The 15,421-nt window shown below is 42.8% G+C and overlaps 1 protein-coding gene across 1 annotated transcript in view; it reads right to left on the reverse strand.

The window, feature by feature from the left end:
* The window catches only part of Arfgef2 (ADP ribosylation factor guanine nucleotide exchange factor 2), an 88,452-nt gene that overhangs the window by 3,641 nt on the left and 69,390 nt on the right, over positions 1 to 15,421 (reverse strand). The window contains exons 31-38 of the mRNA XM_055595963.1: positions 14,679 to 14,814; positions 13,031 to 13,169; positions 12,868 to 12,922; positions 10,696 to 10,810; positions 7,927 to 8,057; positions 4,031 to 4,199; positions 2,635 to 2,773; positions 855 to 972 (exon numbers count right to left, since the gene is read on the reverse strand). Coding sequence (XP_055451938.1) covers positions 855 to 972; positions 2,635 to 2,773; positions 4,031 to 4,199; positions 7,927 to 8,057; positions 10,696 to 10,810; positions 12,868 to 12,922; positions 13,031 to 13,169; positions 14,679 to 14,814 — 1,002 coding nt within the window. The remainder of the gene's footprint in view (positions 1 to 854; positions 973 to 2,634; positions 2,774 to 4,030; positions 4,200 to 7,926; positions 8,058 to 10,695; positions 10,811 to 12,867; positions 12,923 to 13,030; positions 13,170 to 14,678; positions 14,815 to 15,421) is intronic.

Raw genomic sequence — 15,421 nt, forward strand, 5'->3', positions numbered from 1 at the left:
AGCCTGGGCTACATATCATGCATGAAGCCTTGAGTTCAATCCCCAGTACCACATTAAGTAAATAAGTACTGAAGAGGAGGCAGAAGGATCAGGGAATCTTCAGCTCACAGGAAGCTCAAGGCTAGCCTGTGCTATATGAGACCTTGTAAGAAAACACCCACACCAAACCCTTATTTTAATGACATTGAGTTTTTTTTTAATAGTAATTGGAGCTGGTCGGGCTAGGTGGCCACAACTGTAATCCCAGCACTCAGAGAAGCAGAGGCAAGCAGATCTCTGAGTTCTAGGCCAGCCTGGTCTACAAAGTGAGTCCAGGATAGCCAAGGCTACACAGAGAAACTCTGTCTTGAAAAAAAAAAAAGAAAGAAAGAAAAAAAAAAGAAAAAATTGGAGCTGGAGAAATGGCTCAGCAGTTGGGAGCACTGGCTGCTCTTCTAGAGGACCTGTGTTCAATTCTCAGCACCCACATGGCAGCCCACAGCTGTCTGTAACTCTAGTTCCAGGGTTTCTGACACCCTCACACAGGTATACATGCAAACATAACGCCAAGGTATATAAAATAAAAATAACAGTCTTGCTATCCTCAACAGGCTTCTTCCATGCTGTAATGTGGGCTCCTAGTCCATGCCACCACTGTATAGTATCAAACCTCTTTTCTTAGACTGAGATCAGCAGCATTCCTAACAGCCACACATGGCCATACTTCATCCCCTCCCAGCTGGGGTTTTCTGGGGAAAGCCCTGTCATCTGAAGGCACCCACTTTCCTGAAGAACTGTCCCTAACAGTCATCTCAAACAGAGAAAAAGCACCCACCCTGACCAGAGCCTCAAAGAGACAGTGGAATTCACTGTACCTTTTCATCATTTATTTTAAGGGTTTTGGTTAGAAGTAACAGCAGGAGACTCGTCCATGCTTCCCGATGGCTTTCGGAGTTCACAGTAATGAAATAGGCAAGTGCTTCGCTGCACACACTAGAATTAAGAGACAGGCTTGATAAGACAGTAGTTGGCACTTCACATCCAGTGGAGAGCCAGACTCCTTTAGTACTCTACTGAATACCTACTGGCTGTGCCAGTTTGGGCAAACCACCAGGCCCTAATTTCTTCTGTCAAATGACAGCTCTGGCAATGGCCAGAGTGGCACTCTGTCAGTCTGTAGCACAATAAGCATAAGAGGCCTTCACTGTTCTTAGCTGTCTCCCTCACTCTGAACTTGCTCCTGGACTTAAATGTTACGCCACAACCCTAACAAAAGATGCTAGGAGTCTATGCAAGTAATTATCCTTCAGGCTTGATTTAAGAAATGACCTTCGTATGGGGAGAGTAGGTTAGAAGAATTGTGAATTTAAGATCAGCCTGATGTAGTATATAGGGAGACTCTGTCCTAAAGAAAGGTGGGAAAAACCCATTATCTCTCCTTTAATTAAATAATTCTTCTTTCAGCCAAGACTTATTAGTGCTGGGTGTGGTTCCCACACCTGTAGTCTTAGCACTTAGGAGGTAGAGACAAGAGACTAGGAGTTCAATGTCAGCCTTGTCTACATAGTCAGTTTGAGGCCAGCCTGGGCTGCATGAAAATTTATCTCAAAGGACCAAACAAAAGTTTATTATTCTCACTGTAAGACAACTGGAAAGAGAATAACAGTAAAAAAGGAGAAAAGAATTCCATCATTTTAAAGGACGTATGACAATATTTTAGCCCATTTCCACCCTTCCCTCTATTTTTGGATATGTGTGTGTGTGTATAATACTAGGAATGAAACTAGGGAGTCACATATTGGTAGGCAAGTGCTCTACCACTGCACTCTGTAGCATAGGAATACATCAAAATTCTATGTTGATAATTGATACAGCCACTTGACAGTTAACATCCACCGAATGACGTGTGTGCTGCTGTGCTGTGCTGGAGACTCTGCCTTACTGCCAGGTCAGTGCTGTGTGCTAAGTTTCAGAGAAGTAAAAGGAGGCTTGGGGGACCTGGAGTGCAGCTCAGCTGTAAAACATGTACTTAGCCTGTGCAAGGCCAAATTCACATGCCAGCATCAAAGAAAAATGTAAAACATGAGGCTCCTCAGCCTTTTAGTGATGCTCAGGAAGTGGATGGAAACCCGTGCTTCCTGCTTGCACTGCTGCACTTCTGTGTGCTGATCCTGCTAATGATGATGGAACGATAGGGGGACAGGGCTGACAGCCACTCCTTGGACCTCCTCCCAGGAGGGACAGTAACCTGCATACCCTGCATGCTAGCTGGAGTCAGGACTCGGAGGTCAGAGCACTTCTTTCAGCCCCAGGGAGGGCTTGGATGCAAAGGAATTAGCCCTGTCCATTCTGCTCAGGATTCTAGGACCTGAAATAGCTGAGGCAGCAAGAGGAAGCCAGTCATGTCATGTTGCTGCGCAGGCATTTCTCTCCTACTCTTTTGTAGTAGTACTGGCTGGCCTGCAACTCAGAGAAATTCATTTCCACCCTTCCCTCTATTTTGGTGTGTGTGTGTGTGTATACACATATAATCTCAGAGAGATCCACTTGCTTCTGCCTCCCAAGCACCAGGATGAAGCGTGAGCTACCCCACCTGGCTCTCTTACTCTTTTCAATTTACAGAATGATGTGAAATTAAAGGGAAAACAATCTTACGTTAAAAGTCGCTGCTGTATTTCACCCCAGGAATCCCTGCGGTTTTCATCAACGTACATTCTGAACAGGATCCTTAAGCAACAGGCCAGGCTGCTGGTTTCTTGTTTGAGAAGATTGGGTTTGGACTTGCCCTTGAAGCCTAGAGATAAGGCAATTACATCAGCAATGCATGCAACCAGCCAGGACACTCCTCTAGTCATACAAGAAACCTGAGGCAGATGGTGGCAACTATGACTCTCCAGAACAATGGTACAGATGCCCTGCTTCTCCCATTGTGCTTGGTAAAGCCATTAGTCTCATTTCAAATCCAACAGATCTTAAGAATTCTAGTACTCAAGAAGGCTGGAGGGCTCAGTGGGTAAAGGCACTCACTGTAAGCTTGGAGACCTGAGGTAGATCCCCAGAAACCACATTGAGATGGAAGAACTCACTCTACAAAGTTCTCTGACCTCCACAACACACATGCTGTGACATGTGTACTCTCTCATGTCATCACACACAATAATTTTTAAATTTTAAAAAAGAATTCTAGCACTTTTTTAAGTTGATAGCTTTTTTTTTTTTTGCCTACAAAGCTCATGGAAGAACACAGTTTAAAAGACAATGGCATGGACAAAGCACTACAAGGAAGACGACATTCTGTGTGGTTTAAAACAGTCACTTAAGCCAGGCAAGGTAGAGCATGCCTTTAATCCCAGCACTCAGGAGGCATGTGAATCTCTAAAATGGAGGCTAGCCTGTTCTACAGAGTGAGTTCCAGAACATAACAGGGCTATGTAAAGAAACCCCATGTAAACAAACAAACAACTTCCCAAAACAAAACAAACTCAGGCATGGTGGCACATACTTGTAATCCCAGTAATCAGGATGCTGAGACAGGGGTACTGATACGAGTTTCAGACTAGCTTGAGCTACTAGGAAGTTCTAGGTTAGCTAGGGCAGATAGCAAAAAAAAAAAAAAAATTGTTTCAACAAAACAAGGAATTTGGGGAGAACATTAAGGGATGGTAACAAAAGTTTGTAGTATGTTTCTGCAAACTCCTATACTCACTACCCTCGGAGAAAGATATAAATATCACATAAAAATATAGGTTCGAGAGATGGCTCAGGGGTTAAGAGCACTGGCTGCTCTTCCAGAATACTCAGGTTCAGTACCCATCACCCACATGTAGACTCACAACTATCTGTAACTCCATTCTTAGGGGATCCAGTGCCCTCTTCTGACCTCCTTGAACACCAGGTATGTAGTATACAGACATACATGCAGGCAAAACACTCATGTACATAAAAAAAAAACAAAACAAAAAATAGGATTATAAAATAGGACAATTCTCCAAAGGCTTTGGTGTTTCTGGAATGTGGCCAGGGTGACCTGTCCTAAGCCTGTGTGCCTCACCAGCTCGCCAGAGGACAGTTCGCTGCTCATAGTTGGAGTTGAAGGCCTTGGAGAAGGAATGGGACTCCTGCAGGCAGTCCAACAGCTTGAAGAGGTGCTGGGAAGACATGAACTTGTACATGCCCTGATTCTCCGTATCGATGTGGATATCTGCATCTAGTGTGTCTTGCTGGAGGGGAGAGACAAGATGGAGGAGCGAAGAGTTTAGTAGAGACTGAGGCACTGTGCTGGCAGACAGACAAGGCAGTTTGATTCTCCCAGAACCATCCTTGGGGACAATTCCACTCAGTCTGTCTCTGGCTGGTGAACCACATTTGAGTGCTGTGTGCTGGTGGGCTCGGGCGCAAGTGTTCATGTTGTCACTGCTGTCTCCCTCGCATAAGCAGGGGTGCGCTTTCAGCACCTCACTACAACACTGTGGTTTTCTCTTCAAATGTGATTGCCAAGCATAGCTGATAACAAATGGTCCTCTGAGCTCAGGTGATCACTCAAGCCCAAGGGCTGCTGTCAGCCTCAATGGAAAAGCCAGCTAAACATGTATAAAGTGTTCCAATTTGTTAGTGAAAGTGCAGCCTAAAATCTGAGACATGCTCTGAGATTTTTATATTTCTTGAGATTTCTGGGAATCGATCATCATTCTCATAAGAGGCTGAAGAAAGAAGACCATAAAATTTCCTGAGTTGGTCTATAGCAGTCCTTATTAAAAATCCCAGCTGATGCCAGACAGTGCTGTAACACACCTTTTATCCCAGCCAAGACAGGATGATCATAACTCCTGATACCAAAACTAGTCTGGGGTACATAGTGAGTTCCAGGCTACTCTGAGCTATACAGTGAGACTCTATTTTAAAAAGCTGATGTTAAACTCCATATATGATCTAGACTGGCAGAGAAATACTGAAAACATACAAGACTGGAAGGCTGAATGCCCAGTTTCCAAAATATACTAAAAAGCTCCAGTAATCAGGGCAGGATGGGTGCTATCACAGAGGTAGATGCAGGAACATTAACCAGCATACAGACTCAAGAAATAGCCCTTATAATGACCGTATGGTGACTTCTAACACAGTGCCAGGAAAAGTCATTAGGGAAAGAAAAGACTGCATCAGATAGTGTTGAGACAAAAGCTATGTTTCTACCTTACATTGTAAACAAGAACTCAAACATGTTTGAAGATCTAAGAGTAAACCCATATAAAGCATTCTTTTTTTTTTTTTTTTTTTTCCTTTTTCCTCTTTCTGTTTTTGAGACAGGGTCTCTTTTACAAAGCCCTGGTTGTCCTAGAACTCACTTTGTAGATCAGACCAGCCTTGAATTCATAGAGATCCACCTCTAAGTGCTGGGACCAGAAGTGTGAACCACCACAGCTGGCCACGTATATAAACCTCTTAAAGGGCTGGAGAGAGGGATCAGCAGTTAAGGAGGACTGGCTGATCCCAAAATCCACAGGAAGGCTCACAATAGGCTGTAACTCCAGTTCCAGTGGATCTGATGCCCTCTTCGGGCCAGGCATGCATTTGGTTAACAGATATACATGTAGGTAAAGCACTCATGCACACGTTCGTTTTTAGGGAGAAAAGCCATGAAAGCAGAAGAGGGATTTACTTAGTCGGGAGGATGACGAACAGTGGGAGAGGAACAGAGAAGATAACGGTTGAATAAGAGCAAAATGCATTAGACCATGTATGAAATATCAATAAAAATTGGGTAAAAGATTCTAGTATAATTGCAAGCACAAAGCATGTACACACAACCAGTAACCAGGGAAATGAAAATCAAGCTGACAGTGATGCAGCAGCCACTGGAGAGTGGAATCCTCACATGATGCTGGAAGGAGTGTAAAATGCTGTTGTCACCTTTTCAAACTGTGTAAACTTTCAAAATTTCTCACAAAGTTAAACACATAATCATCACATGACCAAAGCAATTCAGCTCCTAGGATCTACCCAAGAAACATGTCCAATAAAAAACTGATATAAGAGGTCTGGAGAGATGATTCAGCAGTTAAGAGCACTGGTTGCTTTTCCAGAAGTTCAATTCCCAGCAAATACATGGTGGCTCACAACCACCTGTAATGGGATTGAGTCTCCCTTCTGATATGCATGAAGACAGAGAGCTCATATACATGAATATACATGAGTGAATAAATAAAAAAACCAAAAAGCCCAAAACCCCAAAACAAAACAACTGATATAACAGTAAAATGAATGTTTACATACTTTTTCCTTTTCTTTTTCTTCTTCTTCTTTTTTTTTTGAGACATGGTTTCTTTGTGTGGCCCTGGCTGTCCTGAAATTCACTCTATACAACAGGCTGGCCTCAAACTCAGACAGACCCACACGTCTCTACCTCCAGAGTGCTGGGATTAAAGGTGTGTGCCGCCACTGCCACATTTTTCTTTTGTAATGAGTAAGAAGGAGTACTGCTGTGTAGGGGCCTGTCTTAGCTTCTGGAGTCATTTCGGGTTACAAACAGGCACTGCCACACACAATATTAGTTAAAATGGCCAGAGAAGCAACTGTGCTGTGGGATGGCCAACACACAACCACATGTAAAAGAAACACCGCTGTTCTGTGTAATACCAACAAACCCAAAACATTCTGCTAAATTAAACAATTACACACTATTTATATGAGATGCTCTGAACAGGCAAATCCAGAGACAGAAAGTGATGGGTTACCCGCAGGGTCAGGAAGGAGGGAAGAGGAAAGATGAAGGAGAGAGTGCTGATGGCCATGGTATTGTTTTCACAGGGGTCAAAACATCCTCAAATGCCAATTGCAGTGTCTGCATACCTTTGTAAAAACAAATGACTGAATTGAATACTAGAAAGAAAGAAAGAAAGAAAGAAAGAAAGAAAGAAAGAAAGAAAGAAAGAAAAAGCATTTTTTAATTCTAGCACTTGGGAGGCAGAGGCAGACAGATCTCTAAGTTTGAGGCCAGCTTGGTCTACAGAGTGAGTTCTGGGACAGCCAGGGCAACACAGAGAGACACTGTCTTGAAAAACCAAAAAAAAAAAAAAAAAAAAGACAGATTTGAACATGCCAATTATTAAATTCAGTAGTACGTATCCATTTAGATGGCAGCAAGGCTGAGGCAGGGATCTGGACAAGGCTCTGCCTGGTCAAAGGTTTCTGATCGACTGAATGCAGCCCCTCACGCAAAGCATGTGGTCTGTGTGTGTGTGTAGGTGCCACAGCACAGAGGTTAAAGGGGAGTTGTTCCCTTCATTTACTTTGCAGGTCCTGGGGTCAAACTCTTGCTGGCAGGCTTGATGGCAAATGTTTACTCACTGAGCCATCTCACTGGCTTCAGGAGTTTTTAATATTGTCCCTCTCACATTTTGTTTTGTTTTCTTTTCATGTCTTCACTTGATTTTGTTTCTGTTTGTGGTTTTTGAAACAGGTTCTCATATAGCTCAGGCTAGCCTCAAAACTTGCTGTGTAGGCAAGGTTGGCCTTGGGCTTAAGATCCTCCCAGTTTCCACCTCCCAACTACTGGGATTACAAATGTGCCTCACTATGCCAGGCGTGCTCACCCCAGTTTTTTTTTGGGGGGGTTATTGTTAAAAAAAGGTCCTACTTTATATCCCAGGCAGGCCTTGAACTCATGGCAATTCTCTGGCCTCAGGCTACTGAGTGTTGGGACCTCAGGCATGAGCCACCACACAGCTTCCTCAGCTATGGATGGCGAAGTTGTATACAAACAGTATGAAGTCATTCCTGAGATAGATAACACTTTCCCTAGCACAATGTTTCTAAATGGGAGGTTGGACAGAGAGGAGTATGATGGGCTCAGGACTGACTGACCATCTGTGCTGGTTCTAACAAGCTGCTGCTACTCACAGCCTCCCATGGACAAGATGGCTCCAGCCATCCAGGCTTTGGGGTGTTTACCTGGGCAGCAACCATATGCTCTGCATCTTCCTTCTTGCTGGTTGCAGGGTAGAAGACGATGTTGTCAATGGTCTGTATCAGCTCCAGTTGAACCACACACTTGATGAGGAGGCTGGCCAGCAGTTTCTGATCTATATTAGATGATAAAGGTTAACCCTGACAATGACTCAGCACTCCTCAGTGAGCTCCTACAGCTTGCCCAGAACACTTTTTGGTGATGTGGCATGGCAATGAATAAAAACCCTGGAGACTCCTAAAGCACTGAAGACACTAGGTAAGACCTAAGAGTGATGCTTACTGGTATGACAGGGTACAGAGGGAAGGCATCAGGGTTGGGTTGCACGTTTAAATAAAATGCCAGGAAATGTCTCAGGAAATGTTTCATATGGTTATGAAACAACAAAAGAAGAAAAGAAAAAAGAAAAAAAAAAAAAGGAAAGAGGGAAATTAAAGGAAAGGAAGAAAGCAAAGATCTGAAGGAGAAAGTTGGCTATGATCTGTGTCATCCAGCAAGTTTCACTGTCAGCCACAGCTCTCCTGCATCACAACTGTGGACTGCATCCTCATGGCAGGTGGGCAGGGTGTTGATGCCAGCCAGACTCTCTTGGCAGGCTCACCTCAGTTTGTGAGGGTCAGGGGAACACTTCTAAGTCTTTGTTTTTGGGCCACTTTTTTTTCCATCTTTGAAGTGGTATGGCTTTCTGCATGTTTCCCTAGCATGGGTTCAGTCTTCAGCAACAGCTAAAATTGTTTTGTTGTTTAAGTATTTTTGTTGTTGTTGTTTGTATGTTTGCCTGCATGTATGGCTGTGTCTCATATGCACACCTGGTATACAAAAAGGCCACAAGGGAACACTAGATGCCCTGGATTTGGAGCTACAAAAGGTTATGAACTGCCATGTCAAACTGGGAACCAAATTCAGGTCCTTTATAAGAGCAGTCAGTGCTCTTAACTGATGTGTCATTTCTCCAGCCTCCTAAACAAATTTTAACATAAAAAAAAAAAAATGAGGCTACTCTTCAAGAGGACCCAGGTTCAATTCCCAGCACCCACACGCAGCTCACAACTATCTGTAACTCTAGTTCCAGGGGATTCAATACCCTTACACAGATACACATTCAGGCAAAACACCAATGCACATAAAATATAAATAAATAAAAATAAAAAATAATAAGCTTTAATTCCAGCACTTGAGAGGCAATAGCAGGTGGAGCTCCGTGAGTTCCAGCTTATCCTGGTCTAAAATAGCAAGCTCCAGGACAGCCAGCACTACATGTAGAGAGCTTGTCACAAACAAACAAACAAACAACCCAAACCAAAACCATATAGCCTGGTATGGTGGCCATATCACACTCTTGGAGGCTATGGCAGGGAATGGGAGGCTTGTTAAGTTTCAGGCCAGCTGGGCTACAATGTTAGATTGTGGCTCAAAAAACAAAACAAAGATCTGAAATTGTAAAAAGAGTTGGGGCTCAGAAGGGAGGTAGAATTGGGGAAATCAGAGAAAGAACTAACTGTTGGCTGGAGGCACAGCAGGGTCTCTGGTCCGAACTCTCTTCAGATGCAGACACTTGCTGCCTTGAGTGGTTCTACTGAAAGGAATTTATACTTGACCCTGTCCAACTTAGAGGCGATGAGAAATCAGACACCCTTCTCCCCTGGATGCATTGGGGAGTGGCTGTGATCAGTGACCAAAAGACAACGCCTTAGTCCCAGGGGCCTTTCTAATGGGGTTCAAGGCAACTTTTATACTTGAATAAGATAACAGGGATTATACTCTGCTTTATCCTACTGTGGTGCTTCGGAGTTGTTTTATTTTTTAAAGATTTATTTATTATTTATACAGTATTTTGCCTGCATGTGTATCTGCCGGCCAGAAGAGGGCACCAGATCTCATTATAGATGGTTGTGAGCCACCATGTGGTTGCTGGGAATTGAACTCAGGACCTTTGGAAGAACAGCCAGTGCTCTTAACCACTGAGTCCTCTTTCTCTAGTGCACAGTCCAGTTCTTAAAGCTACTTTCAAAATGAGAGAGCAAAACACCCTGTGAGCAACAGTGAGAGACAAATCAGAAAAGAACTGGAATTGGTTTGCAGAGCACCACAGCCGCAGGTGAGTGTGACAGACGCAGAGTGGGTTCTCATACCAGTCAATCATAATTTAAAAGAGAAAATCCTTCCAGAGGCATATAATTTTATTTGGGTATTCCCAAAGATCATGCAAACATGTGCAACCTTACCAGATGGCAATCGGGAAACACCTGTCAAAATACCAAATGCTCTTCTTACCCCCTGACCCCACTGCTAGTTAATTTCTAGGATGTGTGTTATGTCATGCAGAACAGTACACAAGGGTGACAGTCACAAATGAGAGAATAATAAAACTGCAGGTGCCCACTATTAAGACCCACTAAACAAAGATTTATTGGGATAACAGGCAACGGTATGAAAATGTGAAAACTTTATGTATTGATAGTTAATGATGCACTAAGTGAAAGGGACTATTGCATACCATCTCATAACTGGCATAAAGGCGAGGAGGGCATGTATGTGTGCACACGTGTGAATGTGTCTGTGCACGTATTTGCAGGCATATGGATAAAATTACTCCAGAAAGGCGAGAGAGTCTGGAAACACTGTGGCACAGAAGACAGAAGAAGCCGGGAGAGAGGTATATCCTGTTGGCACTTCTGTGCTTTCAAATATCTGAGTCACATACATGTTGTCCAGTGAAATACTGAAACTGCACCCACAACAAAAGGTCTTACTTGCATATGGTGCACCCTTCCAGCTGTCATCTGTGGGGTTGGAGATCTGGCTCAGTCCTCTCTCGGAGGCATTTCTGTCTATGCTGCTTAAAGACTGTCGGTCCATGTCTACATCCTAATGTAAATCAGAAAAAAAAAAGGTCAATCTTTGTTCTTCTCCAGTGCCCAGCACAGAGATGACTCTTAACAGTAATGGTCCATGTTAAAATTAGTTAAAATTTCACATTCTTCTTTTCAAACTCACCACCAGGTCTGAAAGTGACAGAATTTTTAATCAGGCCAAGTTTAAAATTAAATCAGTAATGTTGCTGTTTTTTTTTTTTTTTCCTTCTACCGATATTAAAATGAAAATTTAAAAACAAAGGGTGATTTATCTGGGTGGTAGTGGTGCACGCCTTTAATCCCAGCACTCTTGAGGCAGAGGCAGTTAGATCTCTGTGAGTTAGAGGCCAACCTGGTCTACAGAGTGATTCCAGGACAGCCAGGGCTATACAGAAAAAGAACTTACTCCTGTAAGTTTTCTTTTCATCTCCACATGTGCACCACAGCAGGCATGTTCTCTTTCTCTTTCTCACACACTCACACACATACACACACACAGAGACACAGAATTAAAAAAAAAAGAAAATGTTTATTTTTTAGGTTTTTGAGACAAGGTTCCCCCTTGTCTCAACAAAGTTCCATACCATGCTTTAAACTGAATAAACTCTTGGGCCAGTGAGATGGCTCAGCAAGTAAAAGCATTTGCCACTATCTGTATAATGACCTGAGTTCATCCCTGGAATCCACATGGTGAAGCAAAGAACCAAGTTGTCTGCTGACCTATGACACACACACACACACACATACACACACACGTTTTAAAAACTTCAAAAATAAAAACTAAATAAACTTTGACTGAATTCATCTTCATGTTCAAGTCCCAAACCCTTTTAAAATCTAATGGTTATTTTAAAATCTTAGTGTTACTTGGAAATTCAAATGAATTAATTTCAAATTCACATACCTTCCTGCAGAAGTAGTAAAACCAAGAGTTTTAAAGAAAGGTTATAATTTACAACTTTGAAGGCTGAAGAGATGGCTTAGGGGTTAAGAATACTGACTGTTCTGGCAGAGGAGCAGAGTTCGATTCCCATGTGAAACACCCATGTCAGGTGGCTTCACCACCTCCTGTGACTCCAGCTCCAGTGGATCTAATGCCTCGGTGGCTCTGCACTCACCTCCCCCCCCAAAAAAAAATAGAAGATGATCATTTCTTTGATGAGCAGGGCACTTTAATTCAGGAGAACAATTAACAAGGAGCTGTTCATAACATTCAAGGGGGCTGTTTCCAGAGAGAACAAACTTACAGTAACACGCAGCCCAACCGAAGGCCATTCTCAAAGATATTTAAAGACACAGAAACATGCCCACAAGGCTTTGTGCCCACCCATCTCCATTTCAACTGAGTGCAAGTCCATGGCATTAGAAGACACAAGGCACAAGCAAGAAATGCACACAGTACTTTTTAATGCATGAAGAGTAAAGAGGCTTTTTGCTTTGTTTTGTTTTTTTAAGACACAATTTCTCTGTGGAACTCATTCTGTAGACCAGGCTGGCCATGAACTTAGAGATGGACCTCCCTCTGCCTCCCGAGTACTGGGATAAAAGGTATGTGCCACCAATGCCCTGAAAGAGACTTATTTTTTAAAAAATGCTTTCTGTACTTTGTAGGAAATGATAAAGGTCCACAATAATTCTTTTGGGGGAGTAGAGAGGCTCACGATGAATCCCCAGGTGGCCTGGAACTCACAGAGATATGCCTACTTTGGCCCTAACTAAGCTCTGGGATAAAAGGTGTATATGATCACACCCAGAAGGCACATTAATTTTAGACTGTGTAAGAAAGCTTCAAAACATATAGGCTGACTAATGTTTTAAATTAGATTGTATTTGCTTATTCTGTATGTTGGGGTGGAGAAGGAAGGGGGCCATGTGCCAGGTTATGTCTGTGGGGACAGAGGGCAACTTGTAGGAGTCAGTTCCCTCCCCTCACCATGTGGGTCTAGGGCACTGAGCTCAGGTCACTAGGCTTGGTGGCAAGCACTTTTAGCCACTGATAGCCACTGAGCCATCTCGTTAGCCTAAGCTGACTTCCTTATCAACACATGAGAAAAGAATAAAGGAACCTACCAAATGTTTATCTGCTGTCTCTTCTTCCATTCCTGCAGGTCTCCATGTCAGCAAACTTGAGGGAACAGGAGAGAAGACAAAGATGAGCATGAGCTGCACCTGGGAGCCTGGCCATGTCCCCTAGACACATGGACACTACATAACCAACTGCCTTAGCACTTACACATGTGGGATGGTGGTTTTGAAAATATCCAACATGCAATTGCAGGTTTCGTCCCAGACAGCAGGGCTGAACTTCTCTCCATTGGATATCACTAGGTTCTCTAAGCAATTTGTACCTGATCGAGCCAACTGCTCATTATCTGCAAAATTCAACAGCATCTGTTATTAAACTTTAACTGTTGTCTTGATACCAACCAAATGAGATCCATGTCTGATGGATCCATGGTCCTTATCTGACAGTGTGAGGTGGGGATTGTAGTTGGAGGTCTCTAAGTGTTAATGAAACCAGGCTATCAGGAGTTAAATATTATAGCTGAACTATGTCATTAAGAGGCACAAATTGTGACTGGAGAGATGACTTAGTGGTTAAGAGCACTGGCTGCTCTTCCAGAAGACCTGGGTTCAATTCCCAGCACAGGGTGGCTTACAACCACTTGTAACTCCATCCCAGAAAGGGATCTCTCTTCTTTCCTTCATGGACACTTGGCACACACATGGTGCACAGACATACATGTAGGGACAATACGTGTGCACATAAAATTAAAAAAATAAAAATAAAAAGGTATTTTTAACAAAGCACAGTGATTCAGTCAGTTTTGCTGGTAGGAATAGAGGAAGCTCAGCATTTTGTTACTCTGATTGGCTCAAATACAGGAAATGGTATAAGATGCATAAAAAGAGTGTTTCTGATTTAAACATTAACTACCTTTCCAATTTTTGCCACCAAAATAGTACAACTGATTGCTGCTTACTTTAAAATGAAATAAATTTTCTGCCAGGCAGGTATGCTGGTATACACCTTTAACCCCAGAACCTGGAATGCAGAGGCAGGTGATTATGAGTTCAAAGGCAGCCTGGTCTATAGAGCAAGTTCCAGGACAGCCAGGGCTACACAGAGAGACCCTGTCACAAAAAAAAAAAAAAAAAAAAACAAGCAAACAAAAAAAGTCACTTTTCACTGAATTTAATTTTGTCCTAGGCCAAAATGGGATCCAGATCTGAGAATGGATACATGGTCTTTATCTGATATACACTAACGTGAACACATAACTATTCAAACAAAAGGATCTCCACTGATGAAGCTTAACTCCATCTTGACTCCAAAAGTACTTTTAAAAACATTTTACTGCCAAGTGCAGTGGCACACTCCTGTAATCCCAACACTTGGGGAGCAGAAGCAGGAGGATCTCTGTGAGTTTGAGGCCAGTCTACTCTATAAAGCAAGTCCAGAATAAGGCTACACAGAGAAACCCTGTCTTGAAAACCAAACCAAACAAAACAAAAACTTTTTTTTTTTTTAAACTACAAAAATTTACAAACACATAAGACTTGAGGGGAGAGGTACACGGAGCGGGTGAATATGGGATTAGACAGGACACTCAGGCTGTGAGTAGACGGGGGAGGGGAAACTGTGGCCAGGATGTAAATAAATAAATAAATAAATGAAAACTTGAAGGCACAAAAGTCCATCTCACCTTTTCAAACAAAAACAATAAAATCCATCTTTAAAATGTGCTTTTATAAACCAAAGGGACTGGAAAGGGACTAATGGATTAAATTATACAAAGTGTCCCCTTTATAGAAAAAAATTTTTTTTCATTAAGACTCTGTGAGAGGAATGTTGCCCCCTCTCCCGACTCACTGAATACCTTGTTTCACGCACCACTGCAGCTGTGCAAACACATCGGAGAGAAGCACTTCATTCAAAGCCTCATAGAACTGGGTAAATACATCACAAATAGCATACAGTGCGTGATTGCAGGTAGTTGTCATCCACTCCGATTTCTGGAAAAAAAAAAAAAAAGAGGAATCTTCAAAACCAGCCTCTGTAGTGAGATGGCTACTCATGTAAGCTAAACTGTCATTTAGCAGCAAGATCACTGTCTCAAAACTGTCCACACCCACTCACTCAGAATCAATACCTTCAGGCTCAGACCCTGCAGGAACAGGCAAATGTTTGCTGAGGAAGTTGCTCATCACCATGACATTCATACTCTGCAAACTTCACGGTCTGATAGAGATGGCTCAGCAGTTAAGAGCACTTGCGACGGAATCACGAGAACTGGAATTTCAGATCCCAGACCCAAGCAACAAGCTGGGCATCCCAAGTACCCCAGTAATCCCATTTCTGGGGGAACAAGTGAAGTCATTATCATCATCGGGGTTTGCTAAATAGAGAAAATGTGAGCCTCACATTCACCAAGAGACCTTGCCTCAAAGCAATAGATGGAGTGTGAAGAGGAGTCACCCAATACCCTATCCTGTCCTCTGTACATTCACACACAAAGTTGTATTTTTTTTTAAATGACTGCATAAAAGTGCCAGAGAAATATGAAAATGTTCACAAAGGCACAGAAAAGGAAAGAGTCACTAAACAGAGTTCTCAAAGTAA

Source organism: Psammomys obesus, unplaced genomic scaffold, assembly GCF_907164565.1.
Source record: "Psammomys obesus unplaced genomic scaffold, mPsaObe1.curated_primary_1811, whole genome shotgun sequence".
Taxonomy (NCBI): domain Eukaryota; kingdom Metazoa; phylum Chordata; class Mammalia; order Rodentia; family Muridae; genus Psammomys; species Psammomys obesus.